General features: G+C 41.8%; 1 protein-coding gene across 22 annotated transcripts in view; it reads left to right on the forward strand.

Annotated features, from left to right (window-relative positions):
- Window positions 1-26,697, forward strand: part of SORBS2 (sorbin and SH3 domain containing 2) — a 218,724-nt gene that overhangs the window by 165,621 nt on the left and 26,406 nt on the right. For 17 of the 22 annotated variants that reach the window (XM_075258861.1, XM_075258853.1, XM_075258941.1 and 14 more), the window contains 6 exons: window positions 1,238-1,352; window positions 11,757-11,813; window positions 15,485-15,534; window positions 21,784-21,962; window positions 23,082-24,650; window positions 26,415-26,497. In XM_075258861.1, coding sequence (XP_075114962.1) covers window positions 1,238-1,352; window positions 11,757-11,813; window positions 15,485-15,534; window positions 21,784-21,962; window positions 23,082-24,650; window positions 26,415-26,497 — 2,053 coding nt within the window. Of the gene's footprint in view, window positions 1-1,237; window positions 1,353-5,113; window positions 5,198-11,756; window positions 11,814-15,484; window positions 15,535-21,783; window positions 21,963-23,081; window positions 24,651-26,414; window positions 26,498-26,697 lie in introns of all 22 variants that reach the window. The other 5 variants (XM_075258949.1, XM_075258933.1, XM_075258835.1 and 2 more) reach the window with 2 other exon arrangements.

The raw sequence follows: 26,697 nt of genomic DNA on the forward strand, positions 1-26,697 counted from the left end.
AGCTGAGGATATTTAGGGGTCTGCTATTAATATCGGTTTAGTATTTCTCAATATACTTCTGCAGCTTTACACCATCCTGCACAGTCAGGAAGCCACTTGTTATGTCTCTGTGTGACAGTTCTACAATACACCATGGAGATGGCAGGTGGCTCACGAGTCTCGTAGGATACTTACTGAATTCCACCTCTCTATAGAGAAACAAAGTGAGAAGTTGACATCTAAGCTTACATGCATGCATAAAACCAGTCTGCACCTTCTAAGGGACAAGTCCCTGCGGCACTCTGCAAAAATAAGGGGTGCCGGGGGACCCTCTTCTATGCAGCAAGCATTTTTATATAGTGCCTTATATGCAGTGTAAAAAGGTGTGTATCCCCGAACAATCAGTTTAAAATGACTTGACATTGCCTTTCCACAGTCTATCCATATACGTATATAAACTCAAAGCCCATAGTAAAGGTTCTCAGTGTTTGCTCAGTAGGAGTATAAACCCCAATATTCAGAATAAAAGGTTTCATATCTTTCCCATGCCACAGCCCCTTTACTGTGCTCACAGACTGTACCTACAAGTAGTGCCGAAGCTCGGTCCTATTCACTGTAAATGGTAATCTTCATCAGTACATCTCACAAACAGCAGGGAATGTGCAAACATATTTCTAATATGTTAAAAGCTTTCAATGTAGGTTTCGTCTCTATGCAGACCCCAGGCAGGGATCTTTGGTACATCAGTGCGTGGATGTTTGTATTATCATATACATACTTATTCAACACAACAAGATTATAGAAATCTATGCACTGTATACAGTGCGCCTACTGACAGAGCTGTATAGATGTGTATGTAAACACACATATACTTTCATCTCATCTCAGCAGGTACATTAGCACTATTAGTGGTGAAAAATAATGGAGATTGCTTACCCCTGGCAAACCATGTATAAAGCATATTGCTATAAATTGTCGGAAAAATAGATTCATTTGGAAATACTTAAAGAATATTTCTCACCACATTTCCCATGTAATATAAACATAGTAGGCGGACGGTAGTTTATAAATTGTTGTATATGATCTGAACACCTAATAGTTTTCTGTTGCGAATGTAAAGTATGCTCATAGGAGACCACAATGTACAGTATTGTATCAGATCCTCCATCTACCATGTATCATTTATAATACTGAGTAAGTTTATTGCTCTGTCTGCAAGTGTTTGCCTTTTGTACTAATGTGTATATTTCCCTACAAGGAATGAGTGGGAACCACCTGACAGAAAAGTTGATACTCGCAAATTCCGTTCTGAACCTCGAAGTATCTTTGAATATGAACCTGGAAAATCCTCCATCCTTGAGCATGAAAGGCCGGTAAGAGCAATGTGTGACCTGTCAGGGTGTGATAAGGACTAACGTCTATTTTACATAGAGCTCCAGTAATAAAATGAATATTCTATTAAGCGTGTATATACCTAACATATTCAATACTTGAACCTCGACTCCTTAGGTTAGTGATTTCCAACCTGTGGCTTTACAAAGAGAAACTACAACTCCCAACCTGCTTCAACAACATATAGTTTGGCAGCGAGCGCTTTTGCTTTCGTTGGCTGAGTTCATTTAGATGATTTTCTATGATAGTGGTTAGGAAATATATATTATAACACCCATTTTGCTAGTTCTTAATGCAAAAAGACACACGTGTGTGTGTGTGTGTGTGTGTGTATATATATATATATATATATATATATATATGAGCAGTTTTATTGGGTGTGGATGATAGTTGTTATTTTTTGGCAAGCAAGATACCATAGAATCTATTTTTAAGCATCCTCGTAGAAAAATGTAGAAAAATTATTGAGCAATGAATAGATTGTGCTTGAGCCCATGGCTTGAAAGTTGTCACTACTGTAGACTGTCAGTCTTACACAGCCGATATTATTATATACAATGTATTTACAATGTTAATCAATTTTTACTGTAACACAGATCTGACCTGATGAAGGTCTACTTTGACTGAAACTTATGTAAAACTATCTACATATCTGGATACTTGGCAGATGGCTTAAGTGGTGAAATGGCTCATTAAGCTGAATCATTCATAAAATATATTGAATTTCAAATTTACATTAGACATGAGGCACCAATATTTTGCACTAAAAAAAAGATAATGCACGTTGTAAATGGATGTGGCGCATCTTAGGACTCCTTCACTCCTGTTTCAAGGTTTCTTTCTGAACCGTAGGGGAAAGTACAAAAAGTGCCTTGCACACATAACCTGCAGCGTGACATATGTTCCACTTTTCCCTCTTTGTCTTAAGTTCCCAGTTTTGAGTTCTGATCAGCTCCGCTGTTCCTATTAATCTCTTGTCCTACTACTCATAATAAAATAATAAACTGCTTAATATCATTAAAGGGGTTGTCTAATCATGATATCCCCTGTCCATATGCTCTATTATAGCATGTGGAGAACCTTCGTTATAAGGATGGTTCCCGCTAAGGTAGACCCAGTGTGTTTCAGTGTCCTGTGAAAGAAAATGTATCTGATAGAGAAAGTCAGTCTCTGCTTTATACAAACTTTTAGAGCATTGGGTTGGGGTATTTTAATTGTGTTTTTGCTGAGTTTTTCTCTGCGGAATCTCTTCCCTTATTAACCCTATAGGGAAAATGCCAGCATTTCCGTAGGTATAATTGACACGATTTTCAAAAACTCTGGAATAATGAATTGGCCTAATGGGAAAGGACTGCGGAGTAGGACGGTGATTTATTTATTTATTTTTTTTCAGTGTCCTGCTCTGATCTCTGCCTCCCATTGGTTTCAATCCCTTTGTATGAACATAACCTAAGAGTAGATTCACACTCAGCATTGTTACAGAAACACCAAAATTCAGCTTCATTCATCTGAATGGGAGTTATTTGTCAATAAGCACATGGATTTCTATTAATGCATTCCTATGGTATATAGGATACCATAGAGTGATACAGGGATACATGTGGTATAGATTTATAATAAAATATATTTGAATCCGTTATCACTAAACTGCAAAGTTTTGTAATGTAATATCCTGGACACTAATGTAAATACTTCATAGAAACCAATGGGGACTTCTTTTCCAGGCTGATTCCAGCTGATGTGGGAAAATCCATAATTAAAGGAACAGTACAGTCTGGGGCTAGCCGGGCGGGTGTGCCTTGTTTTCATAAGGCAAGAATAACCCGGGCATATTGCCAGGCAATGTTTGCTGCAGCCATTGCATAAACACTACGTCTCTGATGAATCTAACCAAGTAAAAAACTAAATGCGAAACCACTGACAGGATATAAATCATGTAACACATGCCCAAGATTTCCCATGAAAGAGTTTCAGTCCATCTTATGTGGGAGCTGAGACTTGTATACATTAGCCTGTATACAAGGCTTCACCTGGATCTTTAGCAATATACAGTGGGCACTGTATTATATGCAGAATTATATATTTGCTGTCACCGCAGTGAATAAATTATCCATACAAAGTAATAATACATAGAAAAATAGTTATTTAAGTGGAGTCTGACATTGCGTTTTTTATAGAAATGTACATATGTTTTGTATAGCATGTCTTCAGACATTTTGGCATGGGACATGCTTGTCATTTGGGTGGAGAACACAGGTCAGGTATATCCAACATCATGACTATTCTAGTGTCAGATAAGAAAATATTTAGGTTACTATTTAAAGAGATTGTCTAGCCTTTTAAAAATTATAGCCTACCCTTAGAAACAGCCATCAATACTAGATTGGAGAAGGAGGGGGGAAGTCTTACTCTCGGCACCCTCATTGATCAGCTGTTAAAAGGAACTATAGTGGAATTACAAATGCTGCAGCATCCAAATTATAAAACCACCACCACCTCCTGCGATAAAGTAACAGGAATGAAGGAAGGGTTATGGGTAAATAATAGTCTATACTCTAGGCTACCACAGTTACATAGTTAGTGGGTTGAGAAAAGATCTAGGTCCATCAAGTTCCGCTGTTTTATGCTTAGAAATCCGAAATGGTTTAAAGAAAGGCAAAACCCACAGCAACGCTAGGTCCACTTGGGGACTTGAAGAACGGAAACCCTATCCGCTTAAAAAGTCGTTAGCCACAGACCCCTTAGGGTTTCCGGCCAAATGGTGGACGGAATGGGGGATGTAATCCCCAAACGCTGGTGTGAATGTAGCATTAATGATACAAGCCCAATTTGCCATAAAGTGGAAAAAAATCCTTCCTGACCTCTGGTGGTAATACAACAGATTCCCAGTGAAACATTCTACATTATCCTTAGGATTAGTCCGTTGAAGATCCATGGGGTCCGGCATCTGGAACCGTGCAGATCAGCTGATTGAAGAGGGGGCAGCACTCAAACATGACTGATGAACGTCCCACATTCATCAGTCACGTGGCCTGATCGCAGCTTAGTCCCCTTCAAGTGAAATAAATAAAACCATCCAAATAAATAGAACTATTTGCATCATGTTAAAAAATGTTTAAACTATAACCCCAATACATTGGAGAAGCTGCAGAACTCTGATCCCCTTCAAAAAGTGATCATGGGGATGCCGAGAATCAGATCTACACAAATCTAATATTGATGACTTAATAGGGCGTGAAATTCAAAAGGCTGTATAATCCATTTAATTTCCATAATTTTTGTATAAGATTGAGATAGCTTGTAAATACTTTGTTTATATACACTACTCACCTCATGACACGTATCTGTGACTTTTTGTCCTCACTCTAATGCAGTAGTTCTTAACCTTCTTTGAGGTACCGAACCCACCAGTTTCATATGCACATTCACCGAACCCTTCTTTAGTGATAAATCAAATATTATTTTTTTCCAAATTCAAGACATAGGTATATGTTTTTTTACTGGTACACAAAATGAACCGTGCATAGGGCCTAGGGTTCGATCGAACCCCGGTTAAGAACCACTGCTGTAATGCAACCCGCCAGTCCAGTAGTGAATCTGTTCCAAGCCTCGGTGCTGCTTATACATATCATTTGTTGACCATCCCCTGCACTAGTGTTTTATGCTTATTTACTGCTATCATTCTAGAATTTGCACCCTTTTTGAGTACCTTTTACCTCCCCCTCCTTGCTTCCTACTCCAGAATGGTCGTATAAATCCAGATGAGATAGATTTAGAAAATGAACCATGGTATAAATTCTTTTCAGAGCTGGAGTTTGGACATCCGGTAAGTGAGGTTAGATACTAATGCTTACAATAGGTGTTAGGATAATCTAATCCTGTGAAGCTTATGGTTTATTAACTCCCACTTATGCACCATGGAGGATAGACGTATGCTGTGCACCGATTTGTAGACAGAAACATGCCACAATCCTAACAATGTGTTAAGGTAGGGTAACACAGGGTTGATAAGTGTATGAAATCAATATATTCTATTAAAGGGCTCCTTGTAAGCCACAGACGGGCCCTTTATGCTGGTGCATCCAGAAGATGAAAACTGCTTATTAAAGTGCAAATCACAAAACTATTAAACCCACTGCGGACTACTTATACCCAACGCGTATAATGAAGTACTATGTCCTACTGTGAATAAAGCTGTCAAGGAAAGCGCACATGCAAAAAAACCTGAATAATATGTATAAAGAGCATACACTTATATGATTTCATTTTATTTAAAGCAGCACTCAAGCAGTTTTTTTTGGGCATATAATACTAACTCGCCAGCAATATTCTAGCAGAATAATTGATATGAACCTGGCTCAATTGCATCTATACATTTTGAACTCTTTCATTATGGACAGAAAGGTCATGTGATCCCAGTCTGACGACGACTATAACTATAGGCCGTGTGTAAACAGGATGTCCGTCTACCCTGTATGACTGACTTCCTGTGACAATATTACATCTGCATCTATCAAATTATTTCCTCAGTAGGATGGCAAAGGTATTTTGGGAGGGAAGATGTCCATCTTGTCTAATGCACCAGTGATGTAGTAGGTGAGTCCATACATACACAGTCCAGTCACATTAATGTGACCACTTGTCAAAATCCAGAATAGCCACCTTTGGCAGAGTGGACCACTGTGAGACGTGCAGGAAGAGAGGGGATGTTGTGATGATGGTCACTTGGACGTTGAGCAATGCCAACTCCAGTGCCCTAGCCAGCTGCACTAGGTTACGCAGTTGAGCATCCATGGCACGAACAACCCAATCGAGGTGGTCCCACAGATTCTCGATTGGGTTCAAGTCCGTGGAATTTGCTTGCCAAGTGAGTATGGTAAACTCATCCTGGTGCTCCTCGAACCACGTACGTACACTGCGAGCTTTATGACACTTCACATTGTCCTGCTGGTAGATGCCATCACCCTGAGGAAAAACATTTCGCATGTAAGGGAGAACATGGTCCACAAGGATAGATGCATACTTGTGTTGATACATCGTGCCTTCCACAATGATGAGTGCACCCAGATGGCTGATGTCACGTGCCTTCTGTGATTGGTTATTTAACATTGATGTCAAAAGCAGGCGTTGGTCACATTAGTATGACTGGACTGTGTATATACATACATACATATATAGATGATTTGCTGCAGCACTCTGCAACTTCCCTGATCCACACTGTCTATACCAGGGGTAGGCAACCTTCAGCACTTCAGCTGTTGTGGAACTTAAAGTCCCAGCATGCCTACTTGCTCTGCTTTTCTTGGAACTCCCATAAATGTTAATGGGGCATGTTGTGAGTTATAATATTTTTGCAGCAGCTAGAGTTTCGTAGGTTGCTGATACCTGTTCTATACAACATCTGTGTGCAGAATGTACAGTGTATTTATCTGATATGCCTCTTCACACTACTCTTCACTTCTTCTTGCTGGTAATAGCTGACAGGGAGAACCCTATTCCAAGCAGGAGGCATGCTGAAGCTGCCTCTCATAGGAATACACTGATACTTTGCACATCAACAAAAACATCTATACACGAGGCATACATATGTTATATTATTCTTTACTAATAGCTTATGCTTCACTATGTAAGCAAGCATATTGTTGGAGTGCTTCTTTAAGTAGAATGAAATACTGGGTACATTTTAAATAACTGTAGCGGTAGGTGTTGTCTTCCTAAAGAATTAGGTATAATTGGAAGTAGATACCAAAACATTAAAGTTTAGCGGCACATTTCTATGTCCTTTAGTGTAGGCTGTGGTCATTGTAGTATATAACTGTTATATAGTGTTACATATTGCACCTTAGTTTATAGCCATTTATAGCACTGCTGTCCTCATTATGCCACTTTCTATGGTACAATATGTCTAAGCAAATACATAATTGAACTAGTATCAGGAAAGAAGAACCGATGGGAAGAGGAGATCAGCAGCATCCAGATGGATAATTGTTACAAGCCACAGGGAATGAGCTCTGAAATTCAGTCTTTAACATAGAACTGAAAATGTAAAATGCCTAGGTGGCAAAAAGTTTTGTATTTTTCTACAATGCTGTGCAAAAATCAGACATTTTGATGATGATTATTATTATTGTTAATTTTTAAAGTACCATTAATTCTACAAAATACACAAAACAAGTACAATACTAACAGTGACCAATTGGTACAGTAGGATTCAAGGCCCTGCCCGCAGGGGCTCATGATCTACGAGTGGAGGGGGATAGAGACAGTAGGTGAGGGTCGAAGCAATTTAGATGGTGATGTGTTGGCAGTAGTGTTATTGAAGATTGGGCCTTCCAGAATAGATGAGTCTTCAGGATCTTCTTAAAGGTTGTTCAGGATAGTCTTATGTGACTCAGTAGCGAGTTTCAGAGTATGGGGGATGCACAGGAAAAGGCAGTCATGTGAAGAGCAGTGAAGGGTAGAAGGTCTTGGAGGTTACGTGTGGTAAGGTCGCGGGAGATTAGGTCAGAGATGTGTGGAGGGCACAGGTTGTGGATGGCTTTGTATTTCAGCATTAACATTTTAAACTGTATTTGCTGGGCGATAGGTAACCAGCGAAGGGATTGGCAGAGGGGAGAGACTGATGAAGAACAGGGGGAGAGAAGGAGTAAACAAGCGACAGAGTTTAGGGTGGACTGGAGGGAGCTGTTGGACCCCTCACCAATCAAGAAAAACTCACGAATCCAGTCAATTCTTAGACAGCTGTAGATCTGAAGGGTGTCTACCACCATTAAAATGTTCCTTTATATGCTACTGTAGTAACTTAGTGAACCTTTATCCATAGATGGATTTTATTTTTCCTTATTGATTTGGTTTCTGAACATTTACAGAGAGCCTGATGTCAGGGAAAGAGGAACTGCAGATTCATTTTGAAGTTTTATGGAAAAAAAAATACACCTTTAAATAATTTTGCACAGTATTGTATGTATACATATAACTTGTGATTAATCTGGGCTTGTGAGCTCTGAAAGACACACATGGAGTAGTGCTTAGTTCTGTCAGATCATGGTGCCATGTGTTGTGGCAGGTTGTCATTTCTAGAGGCAATTATTAGGTAACACACTGCCCAAAAACGTCTCACACCCAGATTAACACTGAGCTGCCAAAACGCAAAGCTGCTCAGACATAATTGCTTTTTTATGCATCCAAATACATTTCTGGTAGTCCTTAATATATCTTATTTGTCACTGTGTCTGTTACAGAGATTAGAATGAAGGGGTTGCCCGTGATTTCAAAAATATGGCTCTTTTCCTCCATAAACAGTGCCACGCCTGCTCCATGGTTTTTTTGTTCCAGTTACATTCATCAGTTTATACAAAAAAACATAAAAACTGATGCATTTAACTGATACGTAGGCATCAATAGAAAAAATGTCATGGAAAAAAGTGCACGCATTTGTTATATTTTGCCTTCCTGGCCATTTTTTTAATTGGATAGGAAAAGTACAGTCTGTGAGTTCCAGTGTCCAATACTCCAGATTTGTCTTATAACTCCGTGACAAGAAGTGTGTCTTGTATACAAAAAAAAAAAAATTAAAAAAACCCCAAAAACTGCAACACCCGAGCGCTAAATAAATATTTTTTATATAGTCAGTCAGTAGAGTTCAAGTATCTTTCAAGAACTGACACATAAAGGCTAAATTAAGGATCCCAAGATCCATCAGATGGCTGTCCCTGTACTTTTTTTCCTTCACTTTCCCACTACTAATCCATAATGGCAGATAGCAAACGTAGAGTCAGTGGACATACTGACTTGTATGTAACATGTTACATTTAGCATGTAAATCGCTTATTAAATCAGAAATATGTTACGGAGGCAATGGCGTAACTAAAGTCTTGGGGGCCCCCGTGCAAGCTTTGACCCCTTCCTTAGGCCGGGTTCACACGGAGTATTCTGGCTTGTCATTTGGTACGTAGACGCCGCGGGAGGATTTGCGGGCCGTATACGCTGCCTTTGTTTTCAATGGGAGCCGGTACCGTACACGCGGCGCTATTTTGCGGCGGCCGCAAAATATGTATTATGTATTCTTGATGGTGACGGTATAATGCACCACAGTGGTCACCCAAACAGTATAAAAGGTTCCCACAACAAACAGTATAAAAGGATCCCATAAGCCCCCTCTCTCCAAAAGTAGAATATGCTAGAGTCGCTGTAGGTGAACAGCGCTATGTTTGTTTGGTGCTATTATAATTATTGTGTTCTTTGTTATTTTTACTCCCCTCCGTCTTGGAGATCAAACACAAATACTCATCTTGCCTCACATCTTCTGGGCATCCTCCAGCGTCCTTTTTGGGCATTTTCTGGCCTGCAACTGTCTTTACATGCCACACATTGAGACCTGTGATTGGGGGTGACCACTGAGATCCAATCACAGGCCTCATTGGTGCATGTAATGTCTGCCGCAAACCGGAAGAGGCCTGAAAAGGATGCTGGAAATCATGAGGAAAGGTGAGTATAAGGCTGTATTCACACAGAGTAACGCCAGGAGTTTTTTTTTTGTGTTTTTTGCACATAGCGCCGCGTTAACGCCGGTCAACGCCACCGCAAAATAGCGCGGCGTTAACGCGGCGCTATGTGCAAAAAGCACACAAAAAATGCCTGGCGTTACTCTGTGTGAATACAGCCTAAGTGTTTGTTATTTTTACTCACCTTCCCGGGACAGGCTTGTACTGGAAAAAGGTAGAGTATTATGTACATACATCACATAACATCAGGCCCCTTTCCATTAGTGGTGCTGTCCACAGGCAGAAGAGAAGAGTGCCAATCTGTTGCCGGAGGTGTATAGTGGAGATAGTAGTTGGGGAATCAGGCCTTCCCCTCAACCATTATTATGGTGCTGCAGGGCCCTGGCCGCAGGCCCCCTTTGTCCTCTGGGCCCAGTCACGGTGGCTTTTCCTGTGACTATGATCATTTTGCTACTGATTGGAGGGTTGATAGTTATACAACCAGTAATGTGAGCATGTAGACTGTGTCCTGGAAGGAGCCAGAAGTGCTATGACTTTTGAATAAGTGCTTTTTTGTTTTTTGTTTTTTTTAATTATGTGACTATAAAAAAAATTCTCTGTGTGGTCTGTTCTATGGGTTGTTTCATTGTTCAGTATATCTTGCTGCATACTACGTTTGTTACCTGCCATTATAGAGCTTTTATTTTTCTATGTGAACTTGTCTGCTTGGACGTGCCTCTTTTTTTTGTCTAATGCAGACGGTATAGTGCTTATCCTTTACATACTCTTATATATATATATAATAAACTTTTAACCTAGTCTTAGGTCTCATATCCTTTGTTTGAAGTGAATGAGCCAAGGTGCAATACCACACACATCTTGTGCTGGTGCTGTTTTTGGAAGACAGTAGCCATGATTTTTTAATCTTGGACATCATCTTTATACTAGAGACACATAACCACATCCGGACCTACAGCAATAATTGAGATGCTGTGTGTTGGGATCTTGCAGTGTAAGACACTTTGCGATGTTGGGGTTTTGTGCAATGTGGAGTTTTGCTTCAATCCCATCTACTACACTGCTACTATAGACTGCAGCAGGTTAGCCACCGGCTCCCTATGTCACTGGTTTTAAATAGATAGAAATCTCTCTATTCTTAACGCAGTGGTTTTAAAACAAATCTATTCCAAATTTATACCCCCCCCCCCCATCTTGCCATAAGTACAAGTTTCCTTGCAGTTGCTATTGTGATACCATTATACACATTTCCATGGACTCTTTTCCAGAAAAATGTATTTTTAACCACATTTTGTGCGGTGCAATATTGGTGCAGCTTTCCAGACCTAGCATTAAAATAGTAGTCATACAGTTCATCCACCGGCCATCAATACACTATTCAGAACCAGTATTAGGTCACCACAATATAATCCTCAGAAAACACTTGTCAGTGCAATAATCTGCTCAATACCTGTAACAATATCAAAATCTGTGCAGAATGTGGGGTAACTACATGAGAGGTGCATAGGAGAAATGGTGCAAAATAGGGGGTTTAGCGAGTGCTGGGTCTGCATGTCTTCCTCTTGTAAATGTGTGGTGTATTTGTGTTTTCTTTCTATTGCTGAACGCCTGTAGTGACTACCTGCATAAGACAACAATGGTGCTAACGTGTCCCCAGCACTCAGCAGACGTGTGCTTATTGCTTTGTGTGGCTTGCATGTCGACATTTCACAACTTTTCACTAATTTCTCTGTTTTTCCTTATGTCAGTAGTTTGCTTTCTTTATCTTTTGAAGCCCTTTTTTTTGGAATACAGTAACACCAACATTCTCCATCACTTTGGTAATGGTCTACTATCATGATTATCCATTTCACCTCTGCATTTCTGTTCTGTGTCTGCCGCCAGCCTCCTAAAAAACTATTGGATTATGTGCAGGAGAGTCCCCCTCGTGTGTCCACTGAGGTAAATCTTCTTCATTGTTTGCATGGCCTGTACACCGCAATATGTTTGGAGTTCTCCATCTTTACATTCCACTCATTGTTTTACATGTCTCTTGTACGCCCAAGTTTTCTTCACAGTATAGAAGCTACTTGTATTCCTCTCTGTCCAAATGCTGTGTCAATATACATAGAGGCGTCCATTGTTGAGTTACAAGTGCAGGATATGTATAATGTGTTTGATTTAAGAACTAGATCGACAGGATTTGGGGATTTTGATGTTCTAGACTGAGTGGTTGATGGGAGCCCATGGGGAGCTATATAGGAAACTATTTACATGAAGGGGTTGTCTTGTGAAGATAATTCCGAATAAAGTTGATATCACCAGGAGAACTAGGCAGCCACACTTACCTTTACTTCAACAGTGAAAATGATCATTCCCAAATTTTTATGCAAAAGTGTCACAATTTTTAATGCAACTTTTTAATCTGTGTAGTTTGCATGAAAATCTAGTGTATATTGAATAATAAATGTTGACGACATTTTTTTTCCTGTTATCCGTAATTCAGAATATTCCAGATTTTTTTTTATTAAGGAGTTCACTATGTGTATATATATATATATATATATATATATATATATATTCTGCAGAATATCTCAGTTCCAGTACAAAAAAGATGTATCATGTGACTCTGTAGCAATTGCTCCAAAGATAGAGAAAACCAGTATTTTGGTGACAGATGCTTACATACATCATCATGTGCAAAAGGCTAAACAATTAAAGCAAGCGTCTCATTTTCTCTTCCCGTATTGAAAAACAGAAGATGAATAATAAGCCATTTTGCCAGATGAATACTCTTATTAAGATCCGCCTGCTATGCATTTAGCAGAGTTTTAATATCTGCTATCATTAGCGCCTCTTTTATGTTATTTTTATGTACTATTATATACTAATGTTATTCCAGAGATTGTGGGTGAATAAAGACCTATTGAAATGTCAGGTGCTGTGTGTCTTATAATAACACCATGCATCTTTTTATAGCGAGGATAATTTACAGAACATCAGTTTAGCAATAGCCAGTAAGCAGACTGAAGGTTACACAGCACATTTCACTTACTATTCATAAACCATTCAGGAATTCTCTGCAGATATCAATGCCTTGAATTTAACCCCCTTCACTCAAAGGTTGGTTACAGACGACCGTTCCTGAGATCAATGTGCTATCCGTGTTTTTCCCGGTTAGCACACTGACCCATTCTTTTCTGTGGGCCTTTACAAATGACTAGAGATGAGCGAGTACTGTGGGGATCAGCCGATCCGAACAGCACGCTCCATAGAAATGAATGGATGCACCTGGTACTTTCGCTTTGACGGCGGCCGGCCGCTTAACCCCCCGCGTGCCGGCTACGTCCATTCATTTCTATGCGAGCATGCTGTTCGGATCGGCTGATCCGAACAGTACTCGCTCATCTCTACAAATGACCATGAATTACATAGTCACGTGTACAGGCCGACAGTCCGGGCCACAAAATATGGAACAGGTCCGATTTTGTGGCCCTTGCTTCCATGGCGCCTATTCATTTAATTAAAGGGGTTGGGTAAGCACGGCCGGTGCATAGGCGGCACAGGGGGGACATCCATGTGTCCCACATTCCCCGATGCCTTTAATTCAGGGCTGGCTGTTCAGCCACGGTTGTCTGCAACCAGCCTACTAGAGTATTTGAAAATTGGCCTCTAAACTGGACAATAAGAAGTATATGCTGCATGCAGGACCAGAATAATTTCACAATTTAATTATTAAAATAGCTTATTTTTTAATAGAACCTTTCACCACCTCCACAAACTCTAGCTCTTTTTATCCTTTAATATGCACCTGATGCACTTGAAACTTTTTTCTCTATCCCCCGCCATTATGGAGCAATCAGTGCTTTTAGTTTTGGTGTCTGATGTGCAAACTAGACTTTATAAAATCAAATGGGCAAAGTGAGGCAAGAGCAGGTGAGGGGGTGATAAAGACACTGTTTACCTCTAAATGGAGCTCAGAAACACACCCTTGCCTGCTTCTGCCTGACACTGCCCAGTTGACATTAGAGAACTTAGTTAACGTATCAGACACCAAAACTAATAGCACTGATGGCTCCAGGTGGAGACTAGAGAAAACCTTACATCTGCACTAGAATCAGTGGAAAAGCACCTACTGAAGGATGAAAAAGAGCTGGAGTTAATGGAGGAAAGGTCCTCTTTAAAAACGCTGTCAGGAACCTTCTGAAACTAGAGCAGAGCTGCTGAAGGAACATCCAATTCTTCAAAATCCACTTATGCATTTGTCAATGGTATGTTGACGGGCTGCCAAGGAAATGGGCGAAAATGTCATATTCCCTTTGATGTTCACCTCATTATTTTTCATAGCTTCTGCTGTCACAGAGAGTAATTCCATTGACATTAGTATTATGTAAAGCACCGCAAGCAGGGGGTAGTGTCTAACTTGGTCAGGTCTGACAGATCCCACTTACAGGCCATTAGCTTCCTGAAGCTCTTAATTGCATGTTTATGGCCACCGTCATGGTCATATTTAGTTACTGTCCCCATTTATCTAATGTGATAATTGAAGCATCTCTGCTGTCATTCTCGATTAAATATCTTGCATCATATTGTGTCTCCAGCACCCATGAAGTCCTAAGTAGTCATACTTTCTTCCATCTGTGTCCTGCTGTCTGCAGGCTGACCACATTCATGTTAGGCCTGGTACACATCTGCGTTTGGTATTCCGTTCAGGAGTCCGCTTGGGGTCCGTGTGTTTTCCGCACAATGTCAGCATGAATCATGCAGAGAAAAAAGTACTGCAAGCACCATTTCTCTCCACATGATTCGTGCGGACAACACACGGATCCCATTATAGTCTATACGGTCTGTGTAGTTTCATTGCTCACTGCTTTTTAATGCGTTCGGTATTCCGTTCGGGAGATCTCCAAGCAGACTCCCCCAAACAGACTACCAAACGCAGATGTGAACTGGGCCGTAGTAAGAAATAAAGGACATACAGGAAAGCATGACGGCAGGATCAGACTACACAGGGTACGCTTGCAGTCTGTTACCAAGAAAATCAAAGGAACCGCAGACACCGAATTAGTTACGGACAATGTTGCTCCATTTCACATTTTCGATAGATTCAAGCAGTAAAAATAGTGGTGTCTCTGATTTATATGTGTACAGAACCTAAGATATCTAAGCTGAATATATCAGAATGCTGCAGACGTAGCCTACAGAGACGTTTACATAGTTAATGATCCCACTGGAATCATTGGAGGCAAAGATGTATGATGCCTCGGTTTTATCTCCCTATACCTACCCTTTCACTATATTTAACTGCATGATTTTGCTATTTTCCATGAGCGGCCAGTGTACAGCTGCTCCTTTCATCTTGGTGTCCTTTCTTAACCTCACATTTCTTCAAACAGCCAAGATGTCAAAGAGCATCATTTGAAGTGCAAAGCGGTATTACTGTAGACAGTCCTATATATGACTACTGTTTACTTAGCAGGACCACACGTCCTGGACAGCTTGATGGAAACTCTTACTTAGTTATACAGAATATTTGTGTTCTATTAAGTAGGCAGGTGGCTGCAATGTAATATATATGTTTATACAATGTGTAGCTTCATTCATTCAGCCATATTTTCCTATCTTTCCTGCAGACGTCACTATACCAACCATCAATAGACAGAGGCAACGAGAGACCTTCCAGGTAATGGAACCGAAATGATTTTGTCTACTCCATATTCTTGTATTACTTCATTTAGACATTTCTGTGGAAATTACATAGTACTTAATTCACATACTCTATATCAAAGGTGATATCCATGATACATTATCACAGCCGTCCATAAATGATACACACAGTGGAAATTATTCCATCGTATCTAGTATATACAGACATATGAAAATCTTGTAATTAAGTAATGAAGAAATTCTAATAAAATAAAATTAAAAAAATTAAAAAAAATAAAATCCTTCAAAATCAGTCATGTAGTAAGTACTTAAATAAAAGATTAGGGAATGGAATTCACAGTCCCCATACAAAAGGGACCTTCAGCGTAGCTAGAGGATATGCCACAGATGTCTAATAGTACCTCTGGGACCTGCACCTATCTGCGGCTGACACATACTGTACAGACAACTCTGTGCACCGCTCTCTCCGTTCGTTCTATGACGGATATTTAGCAGTGATTAAAGCAAACTCGCCATTCATTCTCCAACTGGATGTGGTGGCAAATTCAGCAAATAAAGATTGAGTTTGCAGAAATGCATCATATGTAATTTTCCATATCCATAAGTTATGTCGTCGTCCCTTATTATATGTATATTGTATGGTATTATTTGCAGTAAAATCACTTTGACTGTAAACATATGCCTTTTAGATCTATCAGAGGTCCTGGAAGGCTTCTCTAGCAAGGCACTTATATAGAGATTATGGTTGTCACTTGCTTCCTTCATAAAATATATGGCAAATTCAAGTAGTTGAAGGGGTTTCTCATCTCCCCCTCTCAGCAGCTTTGCCTGCTGCCTCATCTTCTCACTTCCTGTATTATTCCACAAGCTGGGGAGAGGCAGCTTTGATTGTTTGATGAATAGAAGTATCACAATGTAGACTTTGACTTAATCATGTAAGATAATTTATTATGATTACTAGAGATCTAATATAAATGCAGATCAAATATTGTACACAGTAAATGTATATGACATTACACAGGTTTGTATAGAACACTTACTGTGCTTCTAGAAAATGGACTCAGTGTTATCTTTGTGTTTTACTCAGAGAGATAACACACTATCCAAACCTTTATCAGTAAACTGCAGTTTTCTGACCTGATTGTCATGGCCATGGAGCTGTACATAACAGTAAGGCTGGTCTTACATGGCCATAATGTAAGTCCGCAAATGGTCCGCAATTGAGGGTTTTCAATTGCGGACACATTATATTCAATGTGGCCTCTTACAGCACCGGATATTTTATCCGTGGTGTGGCCAGGTCGCAACCGTGGTCCGCAATTTATAGGACAGGTCCGTAATGGCCGTGAATTGCGGCACTGCACGGACTCGCCCATAGAACTCTATGGACGAGTGCGGCAGGACACGGACATCTGTGGAGTCTATGTTGCCGATCAGCAACTAGTGTTGCTGATCAGCAACTTGCGGACTGTACATTTAATACGGTCGTGTAAGACCAGCCTAAAAACTCTCAGCGCGCTCAGAGAGCAGTCACTCATGTCATTTGTCCTATCTTATCACACAGGTCAGCTCCCTTGGACTAAACATGTCTAAACAATGAGAGGAATAATATCACATAGCAGGCAAACAAAGCAGCATTGTTAAAGCAATGTATTTAGGAAAAGTCTTGAATTTACATAAGTTAGCAGAGTATATAGGATCCTTGAGATGGGAATACCCCTTTAAAGGGAGTCTGTCAGCAGGATATTGGTAGTAAATAGAGATGAGCGAACAGTGTTCTATCGAACACATGTTCGATCGGATATCAGGGTGTTCGCAATGTTCGAATCGAATCGAACACCACGTGGTAAAGTGCGCCAAAATTCGATTCCCCTCCCACCTTCCCTGGCGCCTTTTTTGCACCAATAACAGCGCAGGGGAGGTGGGACAGGAACTACGACACTGGGGGCATTGAAAAAAATTGGAAAAAGTCATTGGCTGCCGAAATCAGGTGACCTCCATTTTAGACGAATAGTGGATTTCAAATCCGGGTCATATGAGAATGTGAACTTTGTGACTATGAGACAGGGATAGCTGTACAGGCAGGGATAGCAAGGGATAACCTTTATTTAGGGGGGAATGTTATTAAAAATAACTTTTTGGGGCTCTATCGGGTGTGTAATTGTGATTTTTGTGAGATAAACTTTTTCCCATAGGGATGCATTGGCCAGCGCTGATTGGCCGAATTCCGTACTCTGGCCAATCAGTGCTGGCCAATGCATTCTATTAGCTTGATGAAGCAGAGTGTGCACAAGGGTTCAAGCGCACCCTCGGCTCTGATGTAGCAGAGCCGAGGCTGCACAAGGGTTCAAGCGCACCCTCGGCTCTGATGTAGGAGAGCCGAGGGTGCACTTGAACCCTTGTGCACCCTCAGCTCTGCTACATCAGAGCCGAGGGTGCGCTTGAACCCTTGTGCACACTCTGCTTCATCAAGCTAATAGAATGCATTGGCCAGCGCTGATTGGCCAATGTATTCTATTAGCCTGATGAAGTAGAGCTGAATGTGTGTGCTAAGCACACACATTCAGCTCTACTTCATCGGGCTAATAGAATGCATTGGCCAGCGCTGATTGGCCAGAGTACGGAACTCGACCAATCAGCGCTGGCTCTGCTGGAGGAGGCGGAGTCTAAGATCGCTCCACACCAGTCTCCATTCAGGTCCGACCTTAGACTCCGCCTCCTCCGGCAGAGCCAGCGCTGATTGGCCGAAGGCTGGCCAATGCATTCCTATGCGAATGCAGAGACTTAGCAGTGCTGAGTCAGTTTTGCTCAACTACACATCTGATGCACACTCGGCACTGCTACATCAGATGTAGCAATCTGATGTAGCAGAGCCGAGGGTGCACTAGAACCCCTGTGCAAACTCAGTTCACGCTAATAGAATGCATTGGCCAGCGCTGATTGGCCAATGCATTCTATTAGCCCGATGAAGTAGAGCTGAATGTGTGTGCTAAGCACACACATTCAGCACTGCTTCATCAAGCCAATACAATGCATTAGCCAGTGCTGATTGGCCAGAGTACGGAATTCGGCCAATCAGCGCTGGCTCTGCTGGAGGAGGCGGAGTCTAAGGTCGGACCTGAATGGAGACTGGTGTGGAGCGATCTTAGACTCCGCCTCCTCCAGCAGAGCCAGCGCTGATTGGTCGAGTTCCGTACTCTGGCCAATCAGCGCTGGCCAATGCATTCTATTAGCCCGATGAAGTAGAGCTGAATGTGTGTGCTTAGCACACACATTCAGCTCTACTTCATCAGGCTAATAGAATACATTGGCCAATCAGCGCTGGCCAATGCATTCTATTAGCTTGATGAAGCAGAGTGTGCACAAGGGTTCAAGCGCACCCTCGGCTCTGATGTAGCAGAGCTGAGGGTGCACAAGGGTTCAAGTGCACCCTCGGCTCTCCTACATCAGAGCCGAGGGTGCGCTTGAACCCTTGTGCAGCCTCGGCTCTGCTACATCAGAGCCGAGGGTGCGCTTGAACCCTTGTGCACACTCTGCTTCATCAAGCTAATAGAATGCATTGGCCAGCACTGATTGGCCAGAGTACGGAATTCGGCCAATCAGCGCTGGCCAATGCATTCTATTAGCGTGAACTGAGTTTGCACAGGGGTTCTAGTGCACCCTCGGCTCTGCTACATCAGATTGCTACATCTGATGTAGCAGTGCCGAGTGTGCATCAGATGTGTAGTTGAGCAAAACTGACTCAGCACTGCTAAGTCTGCATTCGCATAGGAATGCATTGGCCAGCCTTCGGCCAATCAGCGCTGGCTCTGCCGGAGGAGGCGGAGTCTAAGGTCGGACCTGAATGGAGACTGGTGTGGAGCGACCTTAGACTCCGCCTCCTCCAGCAGAGCCAGCGCTGATTGGCCGAGTTCCGTACTCTGGCCAATCAGCACTGGCTAATGCATTGTATTGGCTTGATGAAGCAGTGCTGAATGTGTGTGCTTAGCACACACATTCAGCTCTACTTCATCGGGCTAATAGAATGCATTGGCCAATCAGCGCTGGCCAATGCATTCTATTAGCGTGAACTGAGTTTGCACAGGGGTTCTAGTGCACCCTCGGCTCTGCTACATCAGATTGCTACATCTGATGTAGCAGTGCCGAGTGTGCATCAGATGTGTAGTTGAGCAAAACTGACTCAGCACTGCTAAGTCTGCATTCGCATAGGAATGCATTGGCCAGCCTTCGGCCAATCAGCGCTGGCTCTGCCGGAGGAGGCGGAGTCTAAGGTCGGACCTGAATGGAGACTGGTGTGGAGCGACCTTAGACTCCGCCTCCTCCAGCAGAGCCAGCGCTGATTGGCCGAGTTCCGTACTCTGGCCAATCAGCACTGGCTAATGCATTGTATTGGCTTGATGAAGCAGTGCTGAATGTGTGTGCTTAGCACACACATTCAGCTCTACTTCATCGGGCTAATAGAATGCATTGGCCAATCAGCGCTGGCCAATGCATTCTATTAGCGTGAACTGAGTTTGCACAGGGGTTCTAGTGCACCCTCGGCTCTGCTACATCAGATTGCTACATCTGATGTAGCAGTGCCGAGTGTGCATCAGATGTGTAGTTGAGCAAAACTGACTCAGCACTGCTAAGTCTGCATTCGCATAGGAATGCATTGGCCAGCCTTCGGCCAATCAGCGCTGGCTCTGCCGGAGGAGGCGGAGTCTAAGGTCGGACCTGAATGGAGACTGGTGTGGAGCGACCTTAGACTCCGCCTCCTCCAGCAGAGCCAGCGCTGATTGGCCGAGTTCCGTACTCTGGCCAATCAGCACTGGCTAATGCATTGTATTGGCTTGATGAAGCAGTGCTGAATGTGTGTGCTTAGCACACACATTCAGCTCTACTTCATCGGGCTAATAGAATGCATTGGCCAATCAGCGCTGGCCAATGCATTCTATTAGCGTGAACTGAGTTTGCACAGGGGTTCTAGTGCACCCTCGGCTCTGCTACATCAGATTGCTACATCTGATGTAGCAGTGCCGAGTGTGCATCAGATGTGTAGTTGAGCAAAACTGACTCAGCACTGCTAAGTCTGCATTCGCATAGGAATGCATTGGCCAGCCTTCGGCCAATCAGCGCTGGCTCTGCCGGAGGAGGCGGAGTCTAAGGTCGGACCTGAATGGAGACTGGTGTGGAGCTATCTTAGACTCCGCCTCCTCCAGCAGAGCCAGCGCTGATTGGTCGAGTTCCGTACTCTGGCCAATCAGCACTGGCCAATGCATTTCTATGGGGAAAAGTTAGCTTGCGAAAATCGCAAACTGACAGGGATTTCCATGAAATAAAGTGACTTTTATGCCCCCAGACATGCTTCCCCTGCTGTCCCAGTGTCATTCCAGGGTGTTGGTATCATTTCCTGGGGTGTCATAGTGGACTTGGTGACCCTCCAGACACGAATTTGGGTTTCCCCCTTAACGAGTTTATGTTCCCCATAGACTATAATGGGGTTCGAAACCCATTCGAACACTCGAACAGTGAGCGGCTGTTCGAATCGAATTTCGAACCTCGAACATTTTAGTGTTCGCTCATCTCTAGTAGTAAACTAATAACTGTACCTTGTAGGGTTGCTTCTACACTTCTTAAAACTTTTGATCCTTTGATAACTGAGGTTTAATGTAGTGAAAGGTAATCTGGATGCCCTCTTTTTTTGGGCAAGGGGGGGTTTGGGTATATATGATGGGGTGAGGGAGTATTTAATTAAATTTGTTTGATGTGTACTGTGTTTGTACTGCAATTTTGCATATAAAATATAAATTGGACTACCCAAACTTTTCTATGGGCCTGAGCAGTCTGTAAATATAGACTAAGCCTAGATTCACCTGTCAAACTTCATCTGTGTGTTCACCAGGTTTCTCGGCCTGAACATCATGCCTGGAGAGGGACTCCTAACATGATACTTATATATACTGTCCTGTAATAATTCTACTATAGGACAGTATGCTGCTGGGAGGCAGGGACTCCTAGAATTCTAGGCGTTCTCCTCCCAATATGATGTTCAGGATGGTAGATCCAGTAAACACATTGACTATGTTTCACGGGACAGAAGAAGAGGGTTTGATACCTTTAAGAGGAAAAATGTTTGCACACAGTAGTTGTGAGTGTATAGCTGTATTTCACAGTTCATGTAGGTACCATCAAGCATGCTTATTATTAATAGACTAGGATACCTTGATAAGAAACAGTAGGGTATTTGGTGTAGAAATGTAATCTATCCATTTTTTTGTTCAAGTTCTGCAAGTGACTACAGGAAAAGACGGAAGTCTGAGCCCAGCGTTGGTCATCAGAGGGTTAACAGTGACCAGAATGCAAACAGACACAGCCTTAGCCGAACAGGAATACAGGGCACAAGTACTACCGTGAGAAAACCTTACATTAACTCCTCACCTCCGTCTCCTTCACGGACAAAAGGTAGGCATTGTGATAAGATGCACCCCACCTCACAAAGTGATTCCCTGTATTACAGCAACAGTTTTGAGCTGGTGTTTCTTTTAATCCAAAATGCAACAATGCCATCTAATGGTGTACTCATATATTACATTATTTACGAGACACCAAAGCAAATCCATGGCCAAGGCAGAGGTCGCACGTTGCGGAAAAGCTGTTGTTGTTGCAGATTTTGCTGTTTTTTGTAGTATAAGTCAAGAGTGGTTTCAAAATTAATGCGAAATTTAAAGTAAAAGACATATTTCTCCGTTCTGTTACATTCACTCCCGATTTGGGCTAAAGATATGCAGCAAAACCTTCAACCCACTATATCTAGAAGAAATAAATGGAATTCTAAAATAAATACTAGAACAAGGTTTGTCTGCTCGCTCCATAATTCCCCTATTAATACCATGTTACATTTTATGCAAGGATAAAATCTCCACTAAAACTACTTACCTTGTACAACGCTGCATTCACAATTCTATAATTTTCCCATAATGCATCTCTCTGAAGTATACATGCTCCACAATGAACCAGCAAAGAATGCTTGGAGATTTGAGTCCAGCAGAACTGTGAATACAGCTCTGGGCTATTATACAGATGGGAATTCTCTATTAGTGCAGGTAGTGATATTATGGATTTACAGGGTTGATTGTTCATTTATTTTATATGTTAAAAATAGCATAGTGGTAAATTTCCATTTTAGAGTAGAACTTAAAGAATTGCATCTTTAGAAAAGGATCCTAGAGACTACTGATGTCTTATAGCCAGGGATACATATAAATAGGAACACTGCAAATAGAAGTCCAGAACAATCTTTCTCTAGATCACAAATTCTTGAAAATGAGTAGGTGATAAATTGCTGTGGTTATAAAGAAGATATTGTATCACTTTCTAGAATACACTTTGTGATATATTCTGATTGATACTGCAATTAAATAATGTTTTGGGTTTGCTGGGGTTGACTTACCGTATATTGTATACTTATATCATGTCTATTCTCTGTATTTCATTCTGTCTCCAATGCTTTCTCTTTTGCTATAAACCTGCTAATTTCTGAAAATGTCTCTCTCTTGTCATGCTGCTTTTTGGATTTTAAAGGTGGGGATGTTAGCAGAATGTATCCCCCCCTATTCGCATATTCTGTACATAAACCAAATGCCTCAAACTCAATAGATTACTGTAGTGGCTATAGTTACCACTTAGCGGTGCCTGATGACACAAAACGTGCAATCAGCTTTAAGAACGGCTGGCAGATGAATCGGCAGAACGCAGAGGTATGGAGCAGCACGGAGGAAACAGCGTCACCAAAAATTAAGTCCAGGAGTTGTGATGATTTGTTAACAGAGGACCACAATATCTTCTCGAGCACCCAGGCCAAATCTGAAAGCATGGGATCCTTGTTGTGTGAAGACAAATCTAAGCAGAATAGTGCCACGGTGTGGGGAAACCCATATACATCTGACGGTCAAAACAAGTCCAGGGTTCGTCATAGGTCGGCCCATGACACGCCAGGTTTCCTAAAGTTATACAAAAAAATGCATCGCATCAATCGCAAGGATTTAATGACCTCTGAAGTGATCTGTTCTGTGAAGTCTCGGATAATGCAATATGAGCAGGAACAGCAAAAAGGAATGTTCGCAGGTTGGAGAGCAAATTCCGAAGAAGTGCCAAGAGATATGGTCCCAACGAGAATATCAGAGTTTGAGCAGCTTATCCAGAAATCCAAATCCATGCCTAACCTTGGAGATGAGATGCTGTCTGCAGTCAGCTTAGATATCTCTACCAACAGCTCCTGCCCTAAACGTAGGTTTTCTATTGAATCCCTTCTCGATGAAGAACCTCAAGATAGACATATTTCTCAGGTACAGCACAATGGGAAAGCTAAACCCTTAGTTCCTGTCCATATTGAAGTGACAAGTGATCAGATTCCCAGATCACATGTGGAATTTTCTGACAGCGACCCTGAGGCGGTTGTTTCAGATTTGAGTGACTTCATACAAATAGAAGGATCTTCATTTTGCAGCGAGAGTGATTTTGACCACTACTCCTTCACGTCATCTGAAAGTTTTTATGGATCTGGGCATCACCATCACCACCACCACCATCATCACCACCACCATCGACACCTCATCAACTCTTGCAAAGGAAGGTGCCCAGCATCATACACACGCTTCACCACCATGTTAAAACACGAGAGGGCTAAGCAGGACAAAACGGAAACTTCAGGAAGGAGAGAAACCGATTCAGGCCTTTCCAAAATTGCATTTCTTGTCAGTCCAGTGCCTTTTCGTAGGAAAAAAAGCTCTACGCCTAAAAGGCAATCTGAGAAGAGCCGCAGTAAAGCATCGGTGTTTGAGGCTCTGGACTCTGCTCTTCAGGATATCTGTGACCAAATTAAAGCTGAGAAAAGGCGTGGAAGCTTGCCAGACAACAGCATCCTGCATAGACTTATTAGTGAGCTTCTACCTGATGTTCCCGAAAGAAATTCTTCTCTAAAAACATTTCCTTTATCCACCCCTAACCAGTCTTATTACCAGCTGCCTCAGGATGGTGCTATTCATTACCCATCTTATCAGAATGATTGTGGAAGACTGCCCATCAGTGCCTCTTACCAGGATGTGGATGCAACCAACAACAACTCCCAGGATAGCCCTTATGCTTTCCAAGGTGCTCCACTATCATTTGCCTAAATGTCATGATGTATCCTCCTCATTTCATCCATGCAACGTTGTGGAGCCATGTGTGATGCAGAGATGTTGTAGGAACAGACGGATTGTGTCGGCCACTCCATATTGGCAAATGTATTGGCAAACAGTATCTGGCGATGCCCTCAGCCTCTGTAGTATTTAACACAGTACCTAATATTAGATCTTTCCTGCTTCCTCTTCATCTCTGTTTCAAAGACCTTCTCATATAAACCATCTATTTATCATTCCTTTCGTACCATGTAATGATGTATTACATAGAGATACTGTACCACAATCTTACAAGACTAGCTAGCATTTGCATTTGGGGCCTTTAAGGTTTCCTTACAAAATTAATCATTTTACGCCTACAGGAGGGGCCTTTAAATCCCCATAGACCTGCATGCCAATATACTAGCTGGCAAATCTTACACTAGGTTCTGTTGGAAGACCAGAGCAATGGACATGCAGACGGACTTCTGTGACTAATGGGGTCCGTTGGGTGTCCATTGCTTATAAACAATGTGCAGAATTTTTTTGTCCACCAATTTCAGGTGGACGTTGCAAAGGAGACTTTGACGCAAATGTGAATGTAACCTGAAAGAGTAACTGTTCTCATATTACCTGAATTATTCTATTACAAAAACAAACCTTTAAAACAACAGTTATTTTGTAAAGAGAACCTGTCACCAGCCCAATGACATACATCAACTGATCCGGCGCTGTCACCCTGATCATTTTGGTGTATTGTATATCCAAGTCTGTTCAGCCACTCCAAAGATATAAGCCCACGTAGTATATAAATTAGGGTACACTAGCCAAACAAAACGCCGAAATGCTCAGGGTGACGGGGCCTGCCAGATAATGGTGGTGACAGGTCCCTTTTACACTTACATCTTCTATTCTGTTTATTAATCCTCTATGCTAGTGTTTAGCTTTAGCTTGAGGCTCCCCCCGATCTATACTTCTCTTCAGTAAGCCGTCACAGTGAATACTCAGGAGCAAGAGACGAGGGGGAGACCTGGAAGAAATGGCCATAATGTATATGGATTACTAACAATAGTAAGATCTGGCTGCTAAGTTATAGCTCCAATAGGAGGGACACTTCAATAATGAGATGTACTTTCTATTATAACCAAATGCAATGTGAGCTTTTCACATAGTCCTTCATAGTCACAGTACAAAGCATGATTTTGTACCCCAAAAAGCTTCTCGCCCAGCTCATTCTTCTCCTAGTATCTTATAAGCTGGCATCTACAGCATTATTATCAGCAGCACAAAGTGAAGATCAAGTCTGTTTGTTTTGCATGCGTTCCTTTCCAAGCATGTGTATAAAGCATGACATTGTAGATGATATATCCATCTGTGTCCATCTGTGTTTCATTTCTGCACTTTAATGTTTACAACAGATATATGCAAGCAGAAAATAGTATATGACAGTATTAGATCACCCTGTTCTGCTAGATGAAGCTTTTCTCACAGGGAAGGCTGCAATGAAGTCAGTGCGGAGGAATGCATTGAATGCCACCAGGGCCAGGATCAGCATGCATACCTATTTTGTAGTGAAGGTCTGTGCCTATGTCACCCCCCTTAAAATAGACTGCACGTTTAAGACCTATGTGGTGAGGTCTATAGGATTGTGTATGACAGGATAGCATTAGGGATTTTATTTTTCCCCAGAGTGTCAGAAAAAGTAAAACAATACAGATAAGAGCAGGTCTGACTTATCAATATTCTGTTTTTATAGCTGATCAAGATTCTCCACGAAATTATTCATCAGCCTTTACTGATGTGAGCAAGAGTTCTGCAAGGAGGGGAGGCCAAAAGGAGGTAACCAATTCTATACCATCTTACTCGGCAGGGAAGGCTAATGAAATAAAACTTGCTCATTAGATTGTCAAATACAAGTATTTATTTTGTATATGAGGTTCACATATAAAGCGATTGTCCAATACCCCATGGGTATTAGGTACTGGTGATCTATCCACTGGTCGAACTCCCTGTTCCTGCACTGATCAGCTCTCCAGGTA

Source organism: Leptodactylus fuscus, chromosome 1 (genome assembly GCF_031893055.1).
Source record: "Leptodactylus fuscus isolate aLepFus1 chromosome 1, aLepFus1.hap2, whole genome shotgun sequence".
In the NCBI taxonomy this organism is placed as follows: domain Eukaryota; kingdom Metazoa; phylum Chordata; class Amphibia; order Anura; family Leptodactylidae; genus Leptodactylus; species Leptodactylus fuscus.